Source organism: Anguilla rostrata, chromosome 3 (genome assembly GCF_018555375.3).
Source record: "Anguilla rostrata isolate EN2019 chromosome 3, ASM1855537v3, whole genome shotgun sequence".
Lineage (NCBI taxonomy): Eukaryota > Metazoa > Chordata > Actinopteri > Anguilliformes > Anguillidae > Anguilla > Anguilla rostrata.
Window position 1 is genome coordinate 25,475,327 of NC_057935.1, and position 16,566 is coordinate 25,491,892.

Here is a 16,566-nt window from a genome sequence, read left to right on the forward strand (position 1 = left end):
GAGGTTCCAGATATCCACACCTGGAATAATGTCTTTCTGCAGCAGCAATACATCCATCAAACATCTAAAAGAGAAAGGGCAAATTTTTTTGATTATCAGTCTAATATTTAGGCTATATGTAATATGTAGACTCAAATCTTTGAATGACAGTCCTGGTACATAACACTGGGAACAGGACCCGACTTAGCACTCTTGAGAAATTCAAATCATTGCTATGCTAAGATAGTCCATTAGCCTACTGAGATAACAGTACAACCGCAGTATCTGTGCAGACCATAGATGGTGCAGACAAACTATTTTAAACCACACTCTGAAATAAATGCAAGGCTTAAAGAGTTAATATAAAAAATCTAATTTTAGCCGTGCCTAACAACACGCCCTAGCCTGGCCAATATTCATGACATAGGCTATCACGGGTCCTTCTACCATATCGCTTTAATATCTATCCCGTTTCCTCGAGTGTGAATTGTAGCTATGATACTTCCGTGTCTGACTTTCCTGCAATGAGCCCTTTATTTAAAAACGGATTTAACATTGCAAACCCGAGTGATCTGTCAAAAACTGAGCACGTGGGTTGCAAAACCGAGTGTATGGACTAGAGAAACGAGCGCAAGGATTGCAAAATCGAACATACGGACTGGAAAACCAAGCGCACGGTTTGCAAAACTGTGCATATGGATAGGGAAACTGGGAATATGGATTTCTATGTTGGAAAAAAAAATTATCCTAGGGTCCCTTGAGGGGCTTCGTACAATGATAAAACATCAGGTTCCATTTTATTTCTGGATGAATGGCTAGCCATTAAGCGTTACGGCCTACATAAAAAGAACAGCATATTGAAAGAGCATAATGGAAGCTCACCAGAGCCTGTTTGTTCAAATCCTTGAGAAACCAAGAAGTATAGGTGTTAGTTCTGAACATATTCCAACATGGCAACTGAACTTCACAAAATGACAACAACTGTGACACTAGGGGAGGCTAGGCTATGTGCTGTCAGTCCAGACACAACGTTGTGGTGCAATGTGCAGTGTACAGAGACATTTTGTGGGGGTAGTGGATTAAACTATATTCTGGTCATGCATCACACAGGTTTGTAAACAAAACAGGCTATATAGCGGATTACATAGGCAAGGCAATAACCGAGGGTTCAGACAAATTCTATTCAAATAAAATATGGTGACAATAACTGGATTCACAACTGAGCAAAGTAGGTATGCCAGCTGGCCACACAGCTAGCTAAAAATCAGTACTTAAAAGATCAATGCTTCCACAAATACTAGTGATTGTTTGCCTTTGCTTTAGGGTCATTTTACCTGTTGGTCAAACTCTGTTTCCTCTGGCAGTTAGTCTACAAATGCCCTACGATATTTCAAAAGGAAATGTTGAGGATGTCATTTAGATTTGGAAATAATAAAAGGACTAGTAAAATGCCAGGCAGCTAAGAAGCTAATGTGTTCAGATGCTTTCTTCAAGCCACTAGCTAGAGCTGCAGTTCGACCTGATGGGAAACACAGCTTCACTTAGATTGGGATGGTATGGCAACCGCCAAGTTACGGCTTGGTGGGGCGGCATGCCCCATACCTATACAGCATCAAAAGTTTGTCACTTTTCAGGGTTTCCTACAGAAATAATCATAATGGCAGACTCTCAGCCCTTAAGAACCTTAAATTCTTTACCTTATGATTTCATGTAAACACAAAGAATTCAGATACAAATTTCACACATCCACCCAATAAAGCCCCAAACTTGCATTATTTTGTGTTTTTATCCTTCTTTTTCCTGCTGATTTTGTCATCACAAATAATCCAGTCCAGCAATCAATAATTCTCCCTGCTGGGTATCATTTTCACACTTTACAGTTTTGTTTTTGACATTTTGGCCAAGTTTATTGTTAGCTGGCTTGCTAAAGGTACCTGCTTTCACAGACTTAGTCGACAGAGCGAGTGTGATGTTAGTGAAGATGGCACCATCATGAAGCACCGAAATCTGCATTGCGATTCAGCCCGGAAGGTACCGGTCATATGGAACTGGAGCCATAGTGCTACCGGGTTTTGGTACCTAACCCAATTCGCGACTGAAGACAGGTACATGACTACAGGGTTGGCCCGAAAACCTCTGACTACTATTGCAGGCCTTGCCCAGCCATGTTCAAAACATAGCCTATATTAGGAAAAGTCATGATGGAGGATTCATAGGGATTTCCATGACGGCAGATTTAGGCTATTGCTTTTCTTAATGACAACAATCAAATTGACCACTGTGGCATTTCTAGTGTTAACTACTTTTAAACTAGGCTTCTGTAGGTACTTTGCAAATGCCACGTTTTAAAATTAATGTTGGCTAGGCCTACAGATCATCTGCCGACATACAAACAATTAGCAGGTCTCTCATGTATACAATAACCCACTGAAAATGCACCATAATCTAAGAGTGCTGTGTGGAATGATTTTGAAAAGCTCAATAAAAACATTGCTCAGTGAAAAATATGTGCTGCCAAATTTGCATACCACACTTCGACACTTTCGACATCTATGATGTTAACCCACCTAAGAACCAAACACCAGAGGCCAAGGGACCACAGAAAACAAACATCCAACTTCATAGTGAGACCTTGTCAGTGTGAAAGCTGTCCAGCGAAAGCACAAAACAGATTTAACTGGTGAAAAGATAATAAAATACATGCTCGCCGTAAGCATGGCAATAGCCAAGTGGAACAAAATAGGTGATGTGTTTCGGGACCTAATGGCATTTCCTGAGCCTGAATACACTCTAGTGTAGTGCCTACAGTTGCACAAAAATGAATGTAGTGAAGTGGCCGCCTCTCTCTCCAAGTCTGACAATGCTGTGATAACCATCTAGGCTATGCGCAGACAGCACTAACTGCTAAGTCTTACATGACTATAACTTGCCACTCATTGAAAATGTGGCCATGTGTTAACCAACAAACATACAATCATTAGCACTCACTATGGAAAAGAGGGCAGAATTAATTAATGAATACAGACAAAAATGACATATTTAGGCCTATTAAATAATTATTGAATATTACAAACCTATCCATACATATGTTTGCCCCATTAGTGTACTGTATGTTTGTGGGACAGATAAGGTTTAGCCAAATAAGTACAATTGATTTCACAATGTAAAATAAAAAAAATCTAAACAAAATAACATCCATAAAAATAATTTACAAATAATAATAATAATAATTATTATTATTATTATTATTTTATTCATGCTGTGCTTTCCCACACCCAAAGCAAAGGATGCATAGAATTGTTCAAACATTGTTCTGTTATTGTTTTTTTAAGTATAACACAGCACAGTTGTAGATCATTTCCACTCTAAATGATTTCCATTTCACACTTTCATCTGACACATAAACTTTGAATGACTGCATTCTCTAAAATGAAAAAACACAGGGCCAAGTTACATGAGATAATTTAGGAAACATGGGGTAACATTGTTTCGCAATAGAGGTCGTTTAATTTGTGTGAGGTAAGAAAGCTAATCATTGTTTGTTGTAACTCGGCCTCGTTTTGATATCAGTATTTCAAAGACAGGCCTAGATTTTACAAGATTTTATTTAATATAATTATAGACAATGTTTTGTGTGCAAGAGTAACTTGGATTTTTTGTATGTTGAAAATGTGTTTTTACCTAGACATACACCTATTTATAGCGACAGTAACAGACAACAGAAAGATTTAATTATATAATCAGGAGCTTTGAGACAGGTCTGTCAGGGCTTAGAACAGGTGTAACTACATAGGCTACATGATGTAGCCTAGTTCTAACTCGAGGAATACAAGCTGGCCTTGAGCTGGCAAACAAAGTTAGCCGAAGCTAAACTACAGTTGAGTAACGGCAAATTGAAATCTACAGTACCTAGCTAGCTAGCCCAACTAAGAACTTCAAATAACCAGTTAGTTGAAATGTGATAGCCACTTGTCAGCAGCAGTAAAATAACGGTGTAAGTTATGCCTACCATAAACTATACGAATTTTCAGTATCCAAGAGAAATCATTAGAGGGTCCCGAAAAGACCACTGAGATACTTAAAAAAGACTGCCGTTAAACGTGAGAGGGTATCCGACTTCAGTCGTCTGAAATACGTGTAATAATGGGAGGCATAGCTATCAGTCACTTTTGAGAGACGAAGTCCTTAACGAATTCAGGTCCAGCAAGAAACCAACAGGAAGCAATTACTTGTTTGGTTTAATATGTTCTTACCCAAATAGTGGCTCCGGACAGCATTTCGTTCATGGCACCCGATGGAGCGCTTCCTTACGTCCCAAATCAATTTTCCGGAGCAAGACATTGTGCTTGATTCTTCCTTAAAAACCACACCGAAGAAATTGGTAAACTGGCTACTATGTTAGCTACCCATTTGGATCAAATCCTTTGCCTTTTCCAGAGGTACTTATCTACCTATTTTGTTCCACTTGGCTATTGCTACACTGTTTTGACCCAGCTGTCTAATATCCCCTCTTTCTCGCATCGTAAGCCAACTAGCGACGTAACGTTAGCTCAGTATTTCTCAGCAAGCCCGAACAGTGCACTCGGAAAGTGTTCTGGGCTCGATATTTACGTCCCTCCTTCCTAGTTTCCAGGCTTGCAGCCAATAAACTCAAAGCTATAAAAGACTCGACACAAAGAATATTTTTTTAACTTCCGACGTTACTACATTTGGAGAAAGGGGAGGATACGCAAAAAGAGCATACTTCCTAAATATCTACAAACGTATTACATATTTATGTTCGTGTAAATTTGTAGGTGAACAAGTTTCTGTCAATGACCGGACAGCCTGTTCTCCCACGGATTGATTTGAACCGCGTACAATTATCATTTGCGTTGGTAATTTTACGCAACGCATAGCATTGTTATTGGTCCACATTATGGCGAGGAGGAACTTTGATGAATGGCGGCAAATTTAAATGGCTTTTACGTCTATTGAAATAGGCTATTTCGTCCTCCAAAACAAGAGCAGTTTAGTGACACAGATGACAATCAACGTTAGCAGAACTGATAAAAATGTAGGCTACTTCTGTTTCACAAAACTAAATACCACAAACATAAAATGTGGTATCATGACATTACCAAATACTGATTCCTATCTCTTTTCCAAAACTGTTATAAAACAATCTCAACCAGTGATCGCTACTTTCAGCTGGCCATTGAGGACATACAATGTTGTTGACAACTTTGATTTCCAAAGAATCAGAATGTGTAGGCTACTCAATTGTGACTGCAACACAGTATAGCCTACTATAGTACAGAACTACAACAAATTGCATTCATGTGACACATGGATGCAATTTTGTGTAATGTTTCTGGCGGATGAGGAATAAAATAATGTCATCCGCTTAGATAACAAAGATGCATACATTTAAAAAGCGTTATTAACCCCTTAAGGTGTAAGATTACGTCTTTGGAATGGTCTGAACTGAACAGCCTAATGTTGACGTAACAGTCACTATTGGTAGCCTAAGGGAGTTCTGAAACACTGACAGAATTAAGAAGAAAAAATAAAAGCTGCAATATTTGGTGTATTTTGCTATATACCTGTATGCTGTGTTGCTGTATATTAGCTATTCATTACAGTTATTTGTTTAGCAAATAAGTGCAACGTTTCATCTTGATATGATTGATATGATGCTGAAAATACGTTCAAAACAAGGCTACATTGTCACAAAACATGGTAAATCCAATTATGGAATGTCCATATGGAAAATATTTTGTTGCATAAAGGTAATTTATGTAGCAGTTACTCTATTTACCCTCTGTGGTCAGTTCATTTAAAGGTAATTATTTCGTTTAAACTCGACATCTCCCTTCAGTCGTTTTAAACCTCAGATGTTACGTCTATGAATATCCCTCTAAATCCTGTCTCATCCCGGAATGAACCAATAGAAGCATAGATGTGGTGCTACGTAGCAGACCAATTAAAACACGCCCTTTTGTGGTTCATCAGCCCCCTTGGCAACTCACTATCAGTTTGTACACAAACGCATCGATTCAGTTTTAGCTGTAGACAGAGGAAAGCGCAGGGGACAAAGGGTCGACATCAGGACCCGACGAGTGGAGAAAGCGACCATAATAAAATTCTCCTGTCTAGCTGTCCTTACAATAAAATATTTTGCGCTTTAGATTACGTTTTACTGATCCAGTAGTGTTAGCCTAGTTTAACAAGATACCGGTCATATTGGTTATCTCTCTGTTCATAGCAACATTTTGTCAATCGACTGGCAGGCATGGCTTCGATTGGACTGAGAGCTTCGTATCACAGGATCCTGGATAAAATCGAACATATGTTACCGGCTAAACTGAGGCCTTTTTACTGTCATCCAGCAGGTAATATATATATATAACATTTCCTAGCAGCCATAGCGCTCTCGTGGGCATTTTCGGATGTTCTCAGATATTGTTGTTCTCAGACGGTTGTTAAACAATGGACACATCAACCTCCTATTAATGCGACTCAACATTAATACAATACATCAATGCAAACCTAGAATAAAGCATCCGTATGTTCGTTTCGCAATAATACTTCTAGCCTGACACATGTTGTTGATGATATATTGAGTTGCAAGCTTCCATAATTAACATGGTGTAGCCTACATGCAACGTTTGAATGATGCGACTGAACGATGCCATATTTTGTAAGCACTACTGTTTAAATCTGCTTATTTTCGGATATCAGCATTGTCTATTATGTGTTGGTAAATAATGTGTGTCTAATATAGAGGTGACTCAAAAACAAAGACTGTATCGGACTGATGTCACTAGCTGAAGATATTCCTTGGTGCTGATTGGCTGAACACTGATAAAAAAGAGGTCACTGTGTCCTGCACAGGCATGGAGCTTGTCTACAACACAGGAACACGAGTATTGCATCGAATATTGTACTGCATCTGTTTCCGTACATAAATAATCTGTATATCATGCATTTCAAAGACTGGCAATGCATTTCTTTTGTAATGAGCCATTATGTTTTTATTTTCTGGAGCTAAGGACCTGTAGTTTTGAAACACAGGGTCGTAGGGTTCCATAAAGTAACAGTATGAATTATTATTATTATTATTATTATTAATGGAACGAATTAATGGTGCAGTGGGTAGCACTGTCACCTCACAGCAAGGAGGTACTGGATTTGAATTCTGGCCTGGACCTTTCTGCGTGGAGTTTACATGTTCTCCCTGTGCCCTCACTGGTAAGTGTAACGGGAGCCTTAATGACCACAAAGTCAGACAGGTCATCAGAATTAATTCTCAGCATCAGAGACGGCATCTTCTGAACAGCAGGGTTTTTGCATGGATTGCCAAAAATCTTTTCTGAAATCCATGCTCCTGTCACAGATAATGTACAAGCACTAAACACAAAGGGGTGATGGTAAGATGGTAAATAATAATAATAATTATTATTATTATTTTATTTTATTATTATTTTTCTTTTTTGAAGTAACATATTGCATAGGTGAAAAGATACTGGATTTTGAGTCAAGACAAAGTATGGGCCAGATAGCCATAACATTCCATTACATTACAGGCATTTAGCAGACACTCTTATCCAGAGTGACTTACGCAACTTTTACGTAGCATTTACATCGCATCCATTTATACAGCTGGATATTTACTGAAACAGTGCAGGTTAAGTACCCTTGCTCAAGGGTAGAACGGCAGGGCCCTATCCAGGAATGAAATCTGTGACATTTAGGTTACAAGACCAGTTCCTTATCTATTATACTACACTGCATAGCATGCCTTCTTTGGTTAGCTACTGATCTGAGGCCCAAAAAGAGATATCTCTCAGTTGTAATTTGAAGCATGTGTTAGAATGTAGTACAGTATTGTTCAAGTAGCTTACTACCTCCTGGGGTCCAAATAATGTTTGATAATCATGCATATAGGTCAATGATTTCCCACACTGTTTATAACACGTTAAGATCCTACATGTGTAAATATAGAATATGTTCTCTTAAATCATGCTTAATTTTAGGTCTACTTATTGTTACCAGTAAGAGGTATGCTGAAATAGTGCAGGTGCAGACTTGGATTTTTTTATACGTTAGAGAAGTGTTCTTCGCATGTCCACAGACCAGCAGGTCAATAGCCCTTCTGTAGAATTTGATGTGACCTCACAGTGTAGAGTCCCACCCAAGCATCCCTCTCTTTGTAGCACTTTTGGACTGGATTGTTTCTCCATTAGCTCAATGCTGAAGAGAACAATTATTCAGCCACCAGGGATATAGTGTTTCAGGTGCAATCTACTAGGCTTCCACAAAGAACAGTAGACTACCTTTTGAAGGAAGCTTGGGAAGAAAATGCACTCCCTTTGATTAAAATGAGCTGTGTGCAGCTGTGTAAGATTGCACCTCAGGTATAATTTTACAGAAAGCTTTAGCCTTTGGGGGGGAGGGGATGTGCTTCTTAACATGGAGTGGGGGATGTACTTGTGAGAACTATTGGAAGGAAGTGTTGACATGTCCATAAAAATGATGTTGTGGATTCTTTACAGCTTGAAGGTTGTTTACAGTATAGCCTTATCACAGTGCAGAGTGGTCATTTTAATTGTGTTAAAGCACAGTTATCATGCTGTTGTGATCAGTGTAGGCTACATATTTGCTTGAAATTTTTGCTAAAGCCGCTTCTTCTGATGTCTTTCTTCAACAGGACCCAAGACAGTTTTTTTCTGGGCACCCATATTTAAGTGGGTAAGTTAAGTGGTCCGATTAGTTGCCTTTTCAAACTGATTTAAAATCAGGGTTTTCTTCCCCCCATAAACGAGCTAGGGTGCATCACCCTCAAACCCCCAGCACCATTATATATATATGGACACATGGAGTATGACATGAGGCAAATTGTCCCCTTTCCCCCCAAACCCGTCTGCATGTATACTATCCCCGCATTTGCACCCAGTTCTGCAGAAATAGCACCTGATAATGATGCATTTTGTACATTGGCATGGGTGTAGTCCTGTCAGTGGGACTGTGTGTGAAACCCTCTTTCCTCCGTCTCCTCCTCAGGGCTTGGTTCTGGCGGGTTTGGCGGACATGACCCGGCCCGCGGAGAAGCTTAGCCCCTCCCAGTCAGCAGTACTGACGGCCACAGGTGCGGTATTCCAGGGAGGGATTGCACATCGGCGCCCATGTTTTTTTGTCATTTTATTTCATTTCACAGCTCAACGGACACGGGGATATGTTTTAGAAAAAGAAATATCTGAATTTCATGATTACGTAAGACCCAAGACTACCCAGGGGTTGCGATGTGGTAAATTACTCTAGCATGGGTTGTAGACACTGAGGACTATGCAGCTGACACTCACTGTCGACTATGGCTGATTTTTGTCCTTCAGGACCATGGACAGTGGTGGTCTGACCTTCTGTACATGCATGCACAGCTGAGGTTAATTGGTGATTAGCCTAGTTGTAGCTTACTACTTTTGCCAGGACTGGTTGTAAAGGCAGGCACTGCTTGCTATGTCTGGAGACGCTTACAAAGCGTCCTACTTTTTCAAATCAGAACATTTTGGTAGTTTCTGTTTCATCCACCTTCATTTTTTGTTCCTCTTTTCACTGTGAACAATATATATATTTTTTTTAAATCGGTGTGTGTGCGCTCATACGTGTACATGCATATGTTTGTGTATGTCATATTTTTTTCATTTTTCCCAGCTGTTACCTAGACCCTAGGTTCAAGGGTACCTAGGTTCAGTTTAACAGCCAAACATATTATTGGGACAATTTTTAACAGCAGAGTATACATACATTCTTTTAATCTCTTTAATCATTTCAGGTCTGATCTGGTCCAGGTACTCCTTGGTGATCATCCCGAAGAACTGGAACCTCTTTGCTGTCAACTTCTTTGTTGGTGCTGCAGGCAGTTCTCAACTCTTCAGGATATGGAGGTGAGTGAGTGTGTGTGTTTGTATGTGTATGTGTGTGTTTGTGTGCATAAATGTAATAAAAAGTTTATCTGATTAAGCCAACCATGTTGTTTGGAGCAAAACTTACCATCCTTACGAGCTTACTGCAGGGGGCAAAACTCTAATCCGTACTTATGCTGGCTTTTGTTTCATTCAGCACTGGGCCCTGTTTCACAAAGCAGAATTACTGAGTTAGCTAGATAACTGCACAAAGCAAAACCCGGAACCCTCCCAAGTCTAGAACATAGACTGATGTAAAAAAAGCTGCTCCGGGTTTTACTCCGTGCAGTTATCCAGCTAACTCCATAATCCGACTTTGTGCAATACCCCCCGGGTCACTTATGTATCCAGATTGAATTGTTTTCCTTCATGGATACATTCAGCTGCATCTTGTGATTTAAAAACCATGTCAGATCAAGTAAATGATTGAAATAATTAAATGACTAAGACCAAAAGTTGGCACGGAATCCTTAAATGGATTAGCAATCATCACACACTCCTGTCTCATCTGTAATTTAATCCCCTTTGGTTAAATTGAAGGAGGGCCGGCTTCTGTGTTGATGAAACATATCACTCTCTCTTCTCAGGTACAATCAGGAGCAGAAGGAGAAGACAACACAGACATAAGCTGCTCCCTTATTGGTCCAGTTCTGTGGACTCAGTGCAACCCCACACCACTGGGTGTCACACCTACCGCCCCACAATATCATTCTATCCTGCAACAGAGGAAATGAAATGTCTTTTTTTTCCTTAAGGAAAAAGTCTGTGCCACACTTGAGAATGGCGCAGTCACTGACGCACACTAATTATTTAAAGAGTTAACAATAGTAACTGAAGTGTTTTATCTCACAGTTTATTTTGTATGTCAATGGTTCGTTATTGATTTAGCTTCAAATGTTTGCACTTATTTTTCATGTAGCAGGAATGTGGTATTTCCCAATTTGAGGGTTCTTCATGCAGTACGGTTAGCTTCCTTGAAGTGAAATTCCTGGTTTGAATTGAATAGCGTGAAAAAAGTGTAGTCTCCCAGTATAATTTAAAATGTTTTTCTTCTTTATTTATTTATATTATTTGTGTAATAATGAATCATTTATAGAGTGATGGCATTAGGTGTAATGAAAGTGTGATACAGATTAATTCCCACATCAGCGTTTTAAGACCTTCATCAGTTTTTCATTTCATGGAGCTGTTAGAAATGTAGTGATTACATGGCTGCCTATTTTGTAATTTACATATAATCCTTCATTATTTTTTTGTGACTAGTTTGCAAGCAATTGTGATGGTACATGGCTAAAACACTGTCATTGTAACAGTGTATTGTTTTCTTATTTATTATCTGTTTTGTTTATACATTTTAGTTTTAACATTCATAATTACAGATTAATACAGTTCAGTCAGTTCCTTGCCAATGTGGTTACTGAACAGCTGAAATAGAAATTGAATTAGTGACTTAAAACCTCACTTACCTGTCATCTGCTTGCTAACCACAGCTAAGGTCAATTTAATAGTAGTATATTTCTAGTATCAAGTTACATGACATGGGTATGAGTAATATTCGACTGGAGAATTCAACTGTTTTGGAACAAGCCTTCAATTATGTTTTTTTATTACACACAGTTGTGTACATTTTACTGTAAATCCCTATACTGTTAATGAAATTAGTACAGTAATGTTGGAATAAGCTTTATCAGAATTGTTTCACATTCATAGTCTGTTGAACCATATGGTTATGAAAATGTATAATTGTGGTTATGATTACTAGTAGTGCAGTCCTAGGGGCTGTGGAAAATATAAGAACCAGAGAACTAACACCTGAAATAAGCTTATGAAGGCATTTCCTTTCATACACTGAATATACCCAGAAGAAATTGCCTTTTGAGTTTGTATGTTGAGAGATTATGACTGTTATTGGTTAGTGCGTACTGCAATAACATGCAATAAGTAACTCATTTTTAAATGGGTGCACTGATTCAAAGCTGTGAGTCCAATAACATTCAGGCAAAGCTGACAGCAATAAGACCAACCAGACATGAACTTCTTTCATATTTACCACATTAATGATGTGCAGCAATTTAAGCAGATACACCCAGATATGGGCTTAGTCTGCCAACAATACCATTTTATGTATTGTATATAACAGATAAATAACTATATACATTCAGTATCACATCCATGTCTTTCTAACGATTCAATAAAGCTGAAATTATATGTAAGCTTGCCTTGTGTTCAATGTATTCATGCCATTCTAAGTGAAAATTTGGCTAATTGCATAAATGGAGCAAAGGACTAGATGGGAGCTTGAATGCCAAATTGATGTGGGTGCTGGCAAAAGGCATCTCCTGGAGAACATTAGGGCTGTGGATCACCAGGGCCAGGAGTGAACACCACTGCCATTTTACATTCTGTCGGTGTATTCTGTCAAATTACAATGGCAATTTGCCCTTGTAATTATGCTGTGTATCTCTTTAGTACAGTGAAGTATTTATGTCTCTTTTTTTTACCTCACCTGCTATTTAAATGTTTTTCGTTCAATATGTGCGAATAGATAAAATCTAATTTTATAAGAAATCTATCAATTCTATCAATTTAAGCATTTAACAGGTACTTTCAACAAATGCAACTTAACACAACTAAAAAGAGCTAGAGAAATGTGCAGCTATAATAAAATCAATACTGCGCATATTTCTTAGCCAATCTCTTCCATACCCCTTCACTCATTGGCTTAAGATGTTATGCATGATTTCATCTTATAGAAATACATTCTAATGCGCATATTGGATTTCCATAACATGCGCTCTGTGTGAGATATGATATTTATTAAATATCAAATAGAAAATGAATTGTTTCGTTGTAATTACAATTATAATTTAAAGAATAAAGCCAGTTATTTCTGTCCTGAACTCATAATGACCATAAATTATATATTTGGCTTATATCCAAAACTCATCTTAAAAACCCTAAATGTAAATAAAGAGAAAACTACCACAGAGAAAAACACAAAATGGTATAATTGTATTTACTGCACTGTTCACATTTGTATTGTTTAATAAATTAAGTCCTTAAGTTAACATGTCTTTGGATAGCAGTCAGGAAGCCTGTAGAGACCACTAGGTGGTAGAATTACTCTATTTGATTGACCCACTGCAGTCTACACTCCCTGTACAAAGGGGAAAATCTGCTGTATTCTTTTTTTTCTTTTTCTTTTTTTGTATCCTGCAGTGGTCTTTGGATTGTAAATACTGAGTTGTTAATAGCTGCACATGCAGTACCTGCCATTGCCTAGGTATGTTTTACTACAAACTTGAAATGGTATATTGTATGAGTTCTACATTTAACTCAAATTGCATTTGATGTGAATACTGCACACATGGTAAGCATTACCTAAAAGGTGGCTTATGTGGAGGAATTTGTATTCCATATTATTAAACAGATGAACTATCGATGGAGAAAGCATCAATGATTACATTCAAGTGAATAAAAGTCATACATTTAAGCAAGCAGCTTTGTGTTTTTTGATGCGGCTGTTTGATTTGGTAAAATAGTTATTTTTTGCTAAAATGGAGAACATTGCCACACAGACATAAAGACCACACAGAGGAGAGACAGCAACTGTGTCCTACCCAAACATTTCATGTGTAATACAATCATAAGACAGGGACACGAGTGCTTCAAAAACCTATTCTTCCTCTGACACAGAATAATAACCAGGGAAAGAATTATGAAATGTGAAACAAATCATTGTGTATGATGACAAATATATTGGACTCTTAATCTTATATATTTATGAAGGTTATTGAGACAATGAACACATCCACATAATAATTATTCTCATCTGTATTTCTTAATTTGGTTTGCTTTTATCAGAAAGAATGCACACAGAACACATCAGCTGCAAATGCACGACGCACAATTTTAATGGCTAAAAATTCAAGCGGTGGCATGGAGAAGCAGCAAAAAAAGAACATGCAGTCCTTTGCTTTTGGAGCAGAACCTGTCATTTGAAAATGAAAGCAAATAATTATTTTATTTTAATAACTTTCTTGTATTCTCTTATATTATGAGTATTTAAGTAATTATGCATTAATATAGGTTTTTTGCATTCATTTTCATTTTTATGTCTTACCAAATCAATCTACAATGTGGTGAATTCACAATAGCAGTTTCTTATGAACTTGTTACTAGGTAGCTTGATTTAATAAATCAGTCATTCCAAGTAAAACCAAAATGATCCATCTCTGCATTAACATAGTTAATGTTCTCTGTGTTTACCCTTCCTTTTAGTAGAGGGAGGGGGCTGTGGCATCGCCTGACAGGGGTAATTGAACAGGCAAACCCTCCATTGGCGGTTGCCCAGGCAACAGAGGATGACTCATCACAAGTTGCTCTGTGCAGGCTGGTGTGTGCCGCAGCAAAGTCAGTGTTCTTTCATCTTTGACATCATCTGTGCTGGATTCTATCCTCATAGAAATACATTCTCTATCCACAGAAAATCAATTCAAAATACAGTACAACATTCACCGTGAAGGATATTTACCCTAGAACATACATACATACATTCATATAGACAGTCCACAATAATTCACACCTTTGATAAACATGAATAAACATGATTGTTGTAAAATAAATAATGCAAGTACTATGGTATATATGAAACATGTAAAATATACTTTAATAATGGTTCACTGGAATCAACCGAAATAACAATTTTCTCAAATTATAAATGCATTTAGTAAAACAATATGTGATAAATATTCATACCCCTATTTTCAGTTCTTTGTGCATCCTCCCTTCATAGATGCAATACTACTGGGGGAATCCACAAGAGGACTGTGATGCTTTAGCACCTGTTAAAGCACTGTTACAAGATTGTTGCAAGATTAAGAAAGAACACATATGACTCACACAGCAGTGGATGAAAAGGGCAAGCAACTGCACTACTCGGGAAATAGCGACACAGTGCACTGTCTGGCTTGTGAATATTTCAGTTGTGTTATATGCATAAATTTCAGCTCCAAAACGTTTCATTTGGACCTTAATATAGTACATCTCTGATTCACAATAATGATCGCAAATTAACACCGACAATGAGATTGGATTTTTAAGACAACCTAAAACCTACTGATAATGCAACACAGTCTGTTTCACAGCCATGCAATGCATAAACGTGTGAATGACCATGACAGCCGTTATAGTCACAGGAGGAACATAACATAACATGACATAATGACGACAATGAGAACAATGCTCGCCATTTTCCTGACTAAATTAATGCTCTGATTACCTACAGACTAGATGGAATCTAACACCGTATCAAGCCTAGTCTTAAAAATCCACAGTTTCTGCCTCTACTATGTGACCTGGCTATTCCACACATTGACTACTCTCTGCATGAAAAAAATCCTTCCTAACATGTTTTGTGTGCAGGAGAGTAGATCTTCCAGAAACAATCATTACAAGCATACTAGACTTGCTTGATGACATCAAACTTGCTCCCTATAATATGTTGTAAGTTTAACTGCATCTGCTTTAAGTGTTTTGAAGCATTGGCTATTTAAAAAAAATTGTAGTCTCTTTGTACTTATGATTTTTTTTACTCTCAAACAAGCAGATCATTTCAACAAGTCTTTTGCCATGTTCTGTGATCAATATGAGCTGTGCCCCTAAACTGGTATTACACAATGGTTCCAGCAAACTAGTATTTGGTGAGATGTCCATCTCCATGACAGAAAGTGAGGTATTGGCAATGGTATAATAGCAATGAAGATCTGACCCTTTCTCCCATTTTTGCATTCCTTAGGAATGTTGTCCATGCTAATTTCTGCTTAAATAATGCTTAAAAATGTTTTAATAACTCCCACAAGTCACAGGTGCATCATTGCAGGCAAAAATGGACTGCATTTGGCATGATGTCTTTTGAATGTTCCTACGTATGCTTTTAACATTCAAATTGAATTCCAAGACAAATTCAATTTTCACGTTGTTGAAATCCACCTCAGTATTCAACTGCCATGTCCATGTCATTCGCAACTGAAAAGCAATTTATGGGCTTGATAATATCTTGTCTATTCTGAAATTCTTCGTTTTGAAATTTTGAAGCTCCATTCCAGGCTATGGCACTAAAGGAACAGCCTCCCTTCAAATCTGATGTAATTGATTTTCCTTGAAAAATGAATAAAACGTGCAAAGCATGTTTGTATGCGCCATCTGTTGCGGCCAGAGACATTCTGTCAGTCGACTTAACCAGTTCCTGTTTTTTTCTTTGTATCAGGAGCCTGTGGCACGTACTTCTGCATACGTTGTTTTGTAGGGGACAGCACTGTCATTTCTTGCATGCTTATTGAGCAATGCATGCACAGTAATGTTTGGTTATACAATTTTTCTAGTGGAATGTTAGTATTAAAAATGCACTGTGCTTATGAGCTGTACGTTCCAATTTAACCACAAATGTTCAATCCAATTAAAGTTTGGAAACTGAGATGCCCATTGCAAAACAATAATATACTTGAGAATCTTTATCTTGCTAGAAGATCCAACTGCAGACAAATTCCAGCTTCCTGCTAGAGGGCACTCGGTTTTTGGCCAAACTATCTTAGCACTAGGTGGAATACATGTTTCTCTTGGCCCTAACAAGCACCGGAAGCCC

General features: G+C 38.0%; 2 protein-coding genes across 4 annotated transcripts in view; one reads left to right on the plus strand and one right to left on the minus strand.

Annotated features, from left to right (window-relative positions):
- The window catches only part of LOC135250538 (DDB1- and CUL4-associated factor 6-like), a 38,691-nt gene extending 33,883 nt beyond the window's left edge, over window positions 1-4,808 (minus strand). For 2 of the 3 annotated variants that reach the window (XM_064326902.1, XM_064326901.1), the window contains exon 1: window positions 4,233-4,808. In XM_064326902.1, the coding sequence (XP_064182972.1) occupies window positions 4,233-4,320 (88 nt within the window). In that variant the 5' untranslated portion in view covers window positions 4,321-4,808. The remainder of the gene's footprint in view (window positions 1-4,232) is intronic. The other variant, XM_064326903.1, reaches the window with a different exon arrangement.
- A 1,172-nt stretch (window positions 4,809-5,980) lies between these two features.
- LOC135250540 (mitochondrial pyruvate carrier 2-like) lies at window positions 5,981-12,136 on the plus strand. Its single transcript, XM_064326906.1, has 5 exons — window positions 5,981-6,353; window positions 8,672-8,712; window positions 9,025-9,109; window positions 9,794-9,905; window positions 10,511-12,136. Exons 1-5 carry the CDS (start codon window positions 6,254-6,256, stop codon window positions 10,548-10,550), a joined length of 378 nt encoding a protein of 125 aa, XP_064182976.1. The 5' UTR covers window positions 5,981-6,253; the 3' UTR covers window positions 10,551-12,136.
- The last annotated feature ends 4,430 nt before the right edge of the window (window positions 12,137-16,566 follow it).